General features: G+C 43.1%; 1 protein-coding gene across 1 annotated transcript; it reads right to left on the reverse strand.

Annotated features, from left to right (window-relative positions):
- Positions 1–326: 326 nt before the first annotated feature.
- Positions 327–1,820, reverse strand: LOC130866078 (sentrin-specific protease 2-like). Its single transcript, XM_057757329.1, has one exon. The coding sequence runs from the start codon at positions 1,800–1,802 to the stop codon at positions 327–329; it is 1,476 nt and encodes a 491-aa protein (XP_057613312.1). The 5' UTR covers positions 1,803–1,820.
- Positions 1,821–10,512: the final 8,692 nt, after the last annotated feature.

Genomic DNA, 10,512 nt, shown 5'->3' on the forward strand with positions numbered 1-10,512 from the left:
CAAATGAGTTAATGAAAACAAACAATTATGGGGGGAGGCAAGAAAACAAATAAAAAACAATTCATAAACTAAATCCAGCATTGAAACAGTATTTTTGGACATGTGTTCTTATGAGGGTTGAACAGCAGTTCCTAAGCTTGCAATGGTTACATGCATCTTATAGACGGCACTGGGCAGGACTCCCCAAGTTAGGACTTCATTGAAGAGAGTGGGCTTTATCGTGTTGGACAGCTCTGTATCTGTTTTCAATATTTTCCATCTTGAATGAAGTATCTAGAAGCATGGATGGAAAAGTGCAGGATTCCATAGCAACCGGGAGGATGTTGTTACAGTAAGTGACTGTGCAGGATCTCCCATACCATCCTCTTCCTAAAGAGGGGCATGTGATGCTGAGAAAAGGTGATAGGTTGGTCTCTAGAGATGTAATCTGCATATTTGCAGGTAAACACGCCACAGTCGCTCCCGTTCAGCTGTTGAGGAATCTCCGCTGATGTCATGCTGTATTGCTTCCACTCCAAAGGGTCCAGCTCCATGTTCCTTCGAGTCTTGCTCTCATTTTGTAAATACTGGAAGATTGTTTCACAGATACTCTGCCCTGTGTGTCCCATTGAGTCATAATATATAATACTGCGTTTCCTTAGGTCAATTTCTATTAGACTCCAATGTACCTGCTGGTGAATAGGCACTAAAATGATTTCTTTTTCAAATAGATTTATTCCTCTAGTCCATCTTTTAACAGCACCGTAGCCGCCATGTTTTAGCTTAGGGTAGAAAAAAGTGCTAAAGGCATGAAGAGCAGGGTAGCCTTCACTGTCATTTCGCTGAACCAGAAGATTCATGTAGAAATTAATTACCTCATCATTAAGCCACTCACCAGCCTGTAGTGTCTGGATATCTCCTCTAGTAATTCTCAATTTGAATGCAGTACTTAAAATTTCCTCTTGGGGCCCTGGACCTAGTGCCTTCTTGATTTCTTTGTCCATGTCCTGGGTCACATCAAGGACTTCGTCTGTTCCTCTGCCCTTTCCTTGGCCTGCAGCAGGCTGATTCTCTGTAGTAAATACGGGCATCTTGTTGGGGAGTAACCTGCAGCTGCCACTATGCGGGAATTGAGCCCGTGTTCCTTGCAAGTCAGACTCCAAGTGGTGTCGCCTTCTTTCTTCAAGGGTTGCTCCCTCTTTCTTCTGTGAATCAGAAGATTCCTTGGTAGATTGTGTGTCTAGGGACAGACATTCTCTTGTGGCAACAGCAACAGATTGTTTAGGATCACACTGAGTTGGACTGGATCCATGACTCTGCCCTTCCACAGATCTTTTGATGTTCAAAGTATCCGGGAGGGTTGTGTGAGCCCTGGGTGGGTCAGAGTTCATGTCACTATTGTGTTGAAGGCACTGCTGTAACTTTCGGTACTTTTCCCTTTGATGGTCTTGGGCAAATTCTTCCATGACACAATAGGGCCGCTTCCGACCCTTACCACCATCAGCAGACTTTCTCTCAGTTACACCCTGCTCCCGTGGACCTTTGGCCCACTCTAGGGGCTTTAGTTGTTTTGGACTCTCTTCCCGGGGTTTCCGTGGCTGCTCTTTGACTGGCTGTTGGCTTTCAAGCCGTAGATCTCGCTGTTCCTGAGCTATCCTCTTCCGAGCCTTGCTGGGCTCTTCAAACTCCCAATCTGTTGTACCCTCATCCTGGCGTTTCAGTTTTCCACCATGTCTCAAGGCTTCAGATTCCATCTCCGTGCCTCCTTCGTCCTGCTGTTTCCTTTTTCTACACTGTCTGGAAGCTTCAGGCTTCATCTCCATCCCACACCGTCCTGGTTGCCACAAGAATTCACTGCCTGGATTACCTGTGTTGGGTGCTGGACCCCGATGTCGGGAGAACCACTTACTCCAGTAAATGTAAAATCCACAAGTTGGTTCAAAATCAGAAACCTATCCAGTCACAGGATGAAGAGCTCAGAGTAGCTTTTTTTCATAAAGAGAGTTGATTGGGATATCAGGGTTAGTCAAAGTATGAAGCCAACTGAGTGGGCAGCGTCGGGAACCGATTGGTGAACAACCAAGTGTTCGCAGTTCACCAGGGTCCACTGCGGGAAACCCCGTGGAGTTCTAGGACTACTTCTTTAGAAATGTCCCTCTAGGGCACAGTAAGTGGCTAAAGACCCAGGATACCAAAATCAGACAAACTGTCCTAGTCACTGTAAGACACCAGGCCTTAACCGCACAGCTAACACAAGGGAGGCAAGCCTCACAAGTGATATCTGAGTCGGGAGGTTGCCCTAGCCACAGCATTCAAGGTTCTGCAGCTGGTTGTGATGTGACCAGTAAGAATGTAACTCAACATTCTTTGGGGCGGAGGGTGGCCCTGCTCACCCCCAGCTGGGTTCAGGAGTTGGAAGACAGGATTGCAGGGTTGAGAACTAATCACACACATCTCAGTTTCCCTCAGCAAAGCACAAGGTTACCCAGATCCTCTCAGCATAATTGAGTTCATCCTGATTAGTACATTTGTCTTCTGGAAAATCATACATCAGGGTCAATAATAGAAAACAAAATATAATCACCTTCAAAATGGCTCCCCACAATAAGCTTAGTTATTACAAAGAATAAGTAGAATTTTGCATTTATGAAACCCAGTAGGTAGTGCTGTGTGACAAAACTTTTCATGGGGAAATGAAGCACATGTCGGCTCTCCCCAGGTAGGAAACCCAGGATGGACCAAAGTACAGATACCACCAAAGTCCAACTTGGTAAACCAATGAGTTTTATTGGGGTTACTTACAGGACTATGGGTGAGGGGTTGCTTACAAGAGCAGAGATGACACAAAGACAGGTGCATCATCATAGCCCACCCTCAGCATGGGTGACAGCTCACAAAAGCTGGGACCCTGGAAGCACTGCACAGCCTACAGACAGCTCCACAGGCTGCAGAGTGTCCTTTCCAAGTGAGGCAGTGGCTCTAAATCTCTTCCAAGAGCTGGTCTGAGTTTGACTCTCCTGAGAGTCTTCCTTGCTGTTCAGCTCCCTTCCATCTGAGAGGGACTCTAGCTTCTACTGCTTACTAAGACAGGGAGGGGCCTAGTGAATCTGGTCAGTTTCAGGGACTTTTTGGGTTCTCTTGAGTTGTTTGCCTTCTAGCTTGAGGAGCTTTCCCTTCAGAGTGGAATGTTTCAGTCCTGGAGGAAACTGTCTCACAACAGGTACAAACTCACCAGGGACCAGTACATTACCATGAGAGTGTGGATAAAATTTCAGCATTGTCGATAGGATTCGTTGAGAAGAAGATACTCACTGCTGTGGTGACAGTCCTAGCAATAACAGAAGCCCTGAACTCGGCCCTAGGAAACTCTAGGGGGAATTCACTGGAGCTGGAGTTAGAGAGGTGTGTGTTTGGTGGGTGCAGGCATCTGAATGCCAGTCACCACGATTGGACAACAAGCACTTTAACTACGGATCATCTCTGGCTTCTTGAGCTGCCCTTTCATTTACTTTCAAAAGTACATTTTTTTTATTTTTTTTAAAAAAATGTGTGACCAAAGGAGTCAAGACACCTATTATTTGTTGCTCACACTTAAATGTGACTATAAGTCCCAATCTCTGGCCCTCATCTTTCGAGGTCCCGCCCCTGTGCCTGCTTAACCTTAACCCCTTTCCTGAGACGGTCAAGGCAGACCACCAAAACCTTGACTCCTCCCCTGGAGGAGAGTCTTGGCACCCCGCCAAATCTTGACCACTCCTCCAGTCTATTTAAACTGCTCCCTGGAAAGTTCCTTCCACGTTGGCGGCTTCCTAGGGACCTTGGGGCCTCCGGAGAGCTCAGGAATCCCATTAAAACCTGGATACCCTTCAATTGGGCTTGTTTCTAATTCGGCTTAATTGGTGATTTTGCTTCGGCAGAGAGCTCGTGTTAGGAAATATTCCTAACATCTGGAGGTACCACAACAACTCAAGCTCTCTACGCAAGGCTAAAACCAGCTCCCGAACTACAGCTCTTTTTTCTTGTCTATGCAATAGGGTTTTGGGAAACCCATTCTTACTTACTGTTGTCCATTATCGGACTCTTGTGGAAGATGTGGGCCCATGCCAAGAGTCCGATCTTAGGCCGGGTCTACCTGAGGTGAATTTTGTTTGTTTTAGGGACGCCTAGCATTCAATTTTCATGACCCTATTTAGTCCTAAGAGCTACTTTGGCAGATGCACTGTAATAGACTTAGGCCATGCAGTTGGGCATAGACTTTATAATGGGCACTTGCAGTTCAAAACCAGATCTGCTGTCACCCCTGGGATGCCTCTTACAAAATCTTTATAAATTGGGGCTGTCCGATACAATCTGTGCTGAACGGCTAATTTCCCTATGCACTAAGATTTGGCCTCAATACAATCTTGACAATGGGATGTGTTGGCCACCAGAAGGAAGCCTTGAGCTTACCATCCTCTGGGACCTAGAAAATTTTTGTCGCCATAGGGATGGTTGGACAGAGCTTACGTATGTCCATGGTTTTTGGGCTCTGCGCTCTCACCCTTCCCTCAGTAGCCAGGGTCTTGCAGCACCCGTCTTGGTCGCTAGGACCACAACACCTCCAAATTCCTGATCATCTGGGAACTGGGACCCCGACAATTCCAGCTGGACCATGCAGCCAGAGGCACTGGTCCCTTCCCCACTCATTCAAACCCACACTACCCACCACCCTCTTGTGGAACAACATTCTCCTTTCATGTCCTCTCCTACCCCCTTCCTTGCCAATCTGGAAGTTCAAGGTCAACTTCCACCTTACCCACCTTCCTCCCCCTTCCTCCACCTCACCAATTTTAGTTTTGGGGGTAGACGGGACCCATTCCTCCTCATTTAAAACTTTGCCACTGCCCTACATTCTTGTAGGACAATTTTTCTCTCATTCTTTGTTAGTGATATCTGTTTGCCCAGCACTTTTACTGGGTTGAGATATCCTGAGCTAACTCCTAGGTTTCTCGAACTTTGATGGACAGGACCTCACACCACACCTGCCTTCTCACCTCCCCTAGGAACAGATGCCTGGTGTCTTCAGGATGACAGTGCACAGGATGCCTTTCCAGCTACACCTCTCACTGAGCATGGACCCACCAATGTCCAGATCCCCCCTTCCCCACACTGCCTCATGCCCATAGGAAGTAGTCAGACTTGAGTCAATACCCCCTTTTCCAAAGAGAGCCTATTAGTCAAAGTATCACCTCAGCTTCTTGTCACCCCTTATGCAAACAGTCTGGAATGTAAGTCCCGATCTCTGGCCTCCATCATTTTCATCAATGTCCTTGGTTTATAGCTAGAATCCACTTTTATGGGTACATACCATATTTGGGGGTCTGGGTTACCCCACTCAGGATAGTGTTTTCTATTTCCATCCATTTTCATGCAAAATTCTAGACGTCATTTTTTTAAACCACTGAGTAAGACTCTAATGTGTAAATGTGCCACACTTTATCCATTCTTCAGTTGAGGGGTGTCTAGGTTGTTTCCAGGTTCTGGCTATTACAAATAATGCTGCTATGAACATAGTTAAACAAATGCTTTTGTAGTATGATTGAGTATCTTTTGGGTATATTCCTAAGAGTGGTATTGCTGGATCCTGAGGTAGGTTGATTCCCAATTTTCTGAGAAACTGCCATACTGATTTCCAAAGTGGTTGCACAAGTTTGCATTTCCACCAGCAAAAGATGAGAGTTTTCCTTACTCTACATCCTCTCCAGCATAAGCTATCATTGGTGTTTTGGGTCTTAGCCATTCTGATATGTGTAAGATGGTATCTCAGAGTTGTTTTGATTTGCATTTCCCTGATAGCTAAGGAAGTTTAACATGTCCTTAAGTATCTTTTGGCCATTTAAAATTTTTCTGTTGAGAACTCTCTGCTTAGTTAAGTACCCCATTTTTAATTGGGTTATTTAGAATTTTAATGTCTAATTTCTTGAATTCTTTATATATTTTGGAGATCAGTCCTTTGTCTGATGTGGGGTTGGTGAAGATCTTTTTCCATTCAGTAGGATGCCTTTTTGTCTTATTGACTGTGTCCTTTGCTTTACAGAAGCTTCTCAGTTTCAGGAGGTCCCATTTATGTATTGTTGCATTCATTGTCTTTGCTACTGGGGTTATATTTAGCAAGTGGTGTCCTGTGCCCATGCATTGAAGGCTACTTCCCACTTTCTCTTCTATTGGTTTTCTCTGATTTTCCTTTTAGTTTATTTATATGATAGATTACATTGATAGGTTTTTGTATGTTGAAATAGCCCTGCATCTCTGGAATAAAGCTGACTTGATCATGATATATGATATTTTTGATGTGTTCTTGGATTTGTTTTGCTAGTATTTAATGAGAATTTTTGCATCCATGTTCATGAGTGAGATTGGTCTGTAATAAGATAACATAAGGAGATCAAGGGGATTCAGATTGTTTCTATTGAGGTTTGCTTTGTTACCTAGTATGTGGTCAGTTTTAGAGAAGGTTCCATTAGATGCTCAGAAGAGGGTATATTCCATTGTGTTTGGGTCGAATGTACTGTAGATGTCTGTTAAGTCTATTTGAGTCAAAACATGTGTTAGTTGTCATATTTTTCTGTTAAATTTCTGTTTGGTTGACCTGTCCATTGGGGAAAGTGGGGTGTTGAAATTTCCTACTATTAGTGTGTGGAGTTTGATATGCGATTTAAGCTTTAGTAATGTTTCTTTTACATATGTGGGTGCTCTTTTATTTGGGGCATAGATGTTCAGGATTGAGACTTCATCCTGATGGATTGGTCCTGTTATGAGTATCAAGTGTCCTTCTCCATCTCTTCTGATTGATTTTACTTTGAAGTCTATTTTGTTAGATATTAGGATAGCTACACCTGCTTATTTCTTAAGTTCATTTGATTGGAAACCCTTTGCACAACCCTTTCTCTGAGGTAATGACTATCTTTGAGGTTGCGGTATGTTTCTTATATACAACAGAAGGATGGATCCTACTTTCATGTCCATTCTCTTAGCCTGTATCTTTTTGTAGGTGAATTGAGTTCATTGATATTAAGATATTAATGACCAGTGATTTTTAATTCCTGTTATTTTTTGGTGGTAGTGTTTGTGTGTTTTCCCTCTTTGGGTTTCTCTGGTGTGATGTTATCTGTTGCCTATGTTTTTGTGGGTGCAGTTAGCGTCTGTGGGTCGGAATTTTCCTTCTAGTACTTTCTGTAGGGCTGGATTTATGGATAGGTATTTTTTTAAATATGCTTTTGTCATGGAATATCTTGTTTTCTCCATTGATCCATTGATGGTGATTGGAAGCTTTGCTTGGTATAGTAGTCTGGGCTTGCATATATGGTCTCTTAGTGACTGCAGCACATCTATCTAGGACCTTCTGTCTTCTGTCTTCCATGGTTTCCATTGAGAAGTCAGGTGTAATTCTGATAGGTCTGCCTTTATATGTTACTTGACCATTTCCTTTGCAGTTCTTAATATTCTTTCTTTATTTTGTATGCTTTGCATTTTGACTATTATATGGTGAGGGGATATATATGTGTGTGTATATATATATATATATATATATATATATATATATATATATATATATCCAGTCTATTTGTGTGCCCTAAGATTCTTGCATCATCCTTCTTTAGGTTGGGAAAGTTTTCTTCTATGATTTTGTTGAATATATTTTCTGTGCCTTTGAACTGGAGTTCTCCTTCTTCTATCTCTATTATTCTTTGGTTTGGTCTTTTTATGGAGTCTCAGATTTCCTGGATATTTTGTGTTAAGAATTTGTTGGCTTTAATGTTTTCTTTGACCAATGAATCTATTTCCTCTAGAGTATCTTTAATACCTGAGAGTCTCTCTTCCATCTCCTATATTCTGTTGGTTATGCTTGCCTCTGTAGTTTCCATTTGTTTACCCAGATTTTCTACATCTAGAATTCTCTTGGTTTCTTTATTGCTTCTTTTTCAGTCTTCAAGTCTTGAATTGTTTGCTTCACCCATTTGACTGTTTTTTTCTTGGTTTTCTTTGAGAGATTTATTTATTTGTTCCAATTGTTTTGTTTGTCTTTTCTTCCATTTCTTTAAGGTAATTTTTCATTTCCTCTTTAAAGATTTCCATCATCTTCATAAAGTTACATTTAAAATTGTTTTCTTCTGCTTCTTCTGGGTTAAAATGATCAAGTCTTCCTGTTTTAAGACCCCTGGGTTCTGGTGTTATCATGTTGCTTTTTAAGTTGTTGGATGAATTTTTGCATTAGTGCCTACCCATCTCTTCCTTCAGTTGGTGCTGGCAGTGTCTTTGGTTCTTGGTCCAATCCTTGCAGTGCCTGTCTGTGTCTTTGGGAGCTGTTCTGGGCCTGCTCTGCAGCGTCAGTGTCTGTGTCTCAAAGAGCCACTGAGATTTTTCTTGCTCCTCTCTCTTGGCCTGTTCTCTTGGTTTGCTATCTTGGTCCACTTTGTGCAGTCACAGTCACAGTTTGTGCTCAGACTTTCTCTCTTGACTCTCTCTCTTAGTCCTTTCTCTTGGTCCTCTCTGTGCAGTTGCATATCGTGTTTCAGCATTCCTCTGAGGGTTGCAGTGGGTGGGGTGGGATAGGAGAGTTTTGGGGCAAAGTGGAACTTGTAGCTTTCAGAGTTCAATGAATGGGATAGGGGATTGGAGCAGCCAACCTGCAGGGAACTCACCTGCTGCCTGCCTAGAGAAGCCAAGGCTGGTGGGGGGTGGGTCCCGGGGTTTTGCCCTAATATTGAGGGCCTAGAGAGTGGGTTGTCCTGCCAGGTGGGTGGTCACTCACCTCTTGGTCCTTTTTGTGTACTAGCAGGCTGTATTTCAAAGTTCTACTGAGGTTGCAGGAGGATAGGAAGGTTTGAGGGTAGAGTGAGATTTATAGCTTGCAAAAGACAGAAAACAATGAATAAACACATAGTTTTAAGAGACACAGCAAGTCTCAGCACCAGATATGCCAGTGCCGCAGTCAAGAAGAGCCAGCTCGAGGTGCTGAGAAGTTCCATCTGGACGGAACCTTCATCTGGCGTTGGATCGAGATAGAAACAGAGACTCAATTTGGAGCAACGGTCTGAGCTCTTAAGGTCCAAATGAGGTGCAGAAGGAGGGAGAACATGAGCAAGGAAGTCAGGACCACGAGGGGTGCACCCACCCACTGTGACAGTGGAACTGATCTATTGGGAGCCCACCAAGGACAGCTGGACTGGGACTGAATAAGCATGGGTTGAAACTGGACTCTCTGAACATGGCGGACAATGAAGGCTGATGAGAAGCCAAGGACAATGGCACTAGGTTTCGATCCTAATACATGAACTGGCTTTGTGGGAGCTTAGCCTATTTGGATGCTCACCTTCCTGGACCTAGATAGAAGTGGGAGGAACTTGGTCTTCAAGCAGGGCAGAGAATTTGGACTGCTCTTCGGTATCGGGAGGGAGGGGGAATGGAGTGGGGGGAGGAGAAGAGGAGTGGGGATAGGGGGAGGGGAGTGGGGGGAGGGGGCAATATGTGGGGGGAGGGAAATGGGAAACGGGGAGCAGGTGGAAATTTTAATTAAAAAAGAATAAAAAGAAAAAAAAGAAAAAAAGAAGAGTCAGCTTCTAGACTGCTCAGGAGTTGGCACACTAAGATTTTCTATATGAGGGGCTTGGAGAAAGAAAGACCCTCACTCCTATTCTGATGGTTTCTCTTTATTTACTCATATTGAATTCCAGTTCTCCTTTTTCTTCACAGCTTTTAATACCCACAAAATCTTTCAGGCATTGCATTTGAAAGTCACGTTCCATTTCTTAAGTAAGTGATAAAAATAGAGTTGTTTTTGACAATTCACATGAAATAAATCTAAATAGCCTGTCACAGAGCAAGGAAGGAACATTTTTTTCCTTAGTCAACTCCCTAATTGGTGGGCTGTAACTTGCAGCTGCAAAGAAAGAACCAGTCATTTTACTATCTTATCTGGAGAGGTAGTCCTGATAAAGGATTTCAAAAGAGCTGTAAAATTAAACTACTGAATAGCCTAAGAAAAATAAGGAAATTGTGTACTATCTTCTATGCTTCTGAGTGTAAAAACATTTTAAACTAACATTTTGTGGCTATTGGTCATAATATTGGTCTTACTTGGGCTGAGAGCGCCCTATTTGCTGTGTCATAAATTCTTTAGCTTGAGCTCAGGGTCCTGGAAATTTCTTGGTATCAGTTTCTTCAGCTCTTCCCAAGTCAGTGCTTTAAATCCCAAAATATACTTTTTGCCCTGTGTGTCACTGTTGACTATGAAAACAAACAAAACTTTGTAACTCTTTCTTGGGGTTATGAAGTCAGATTAATTGTCACTCTGGCCAGTTAGAAAATCTTTCCCTGCGGTGTATCTGAACAAAACTAATTTTGTTTCTAGACTGTGGATAATTGCTCCCTGTCACCTACGAACTTTCATAAAAATATAAAAAAAACAGTTTATTGACTGAACTTTGAGTGTTCAGGTTACATACCTGTATCATAAAACTGAGGTTAGGAATTTGTGCAGAGAGTTAATCACTG

The sequence above is a fragment of the Chionomys nivalis genome, chromosome 24, assembly GCF_950005125.1.
Source record: "Chionomys nivalis chromosome 24, mChiNiv1.1, whole genome shotgun sequence".
NCBI classification, from domain to species: Eukaryota; Metazoa; Chordata; class Mammalia; order Rodentia; family Cricetidae; genus Chionomys; species Chionomys nivalis.

Excerpts from the sequence above, each read along its gene's own strand:
- LOC130866078 (XM_057757329.1), bottom strand. The coding sequence starts at position 1,802 with ATGGAGATGAAGCCTGAAGCTTCCAGACAGTGTAGAAAAAGGAAACAG.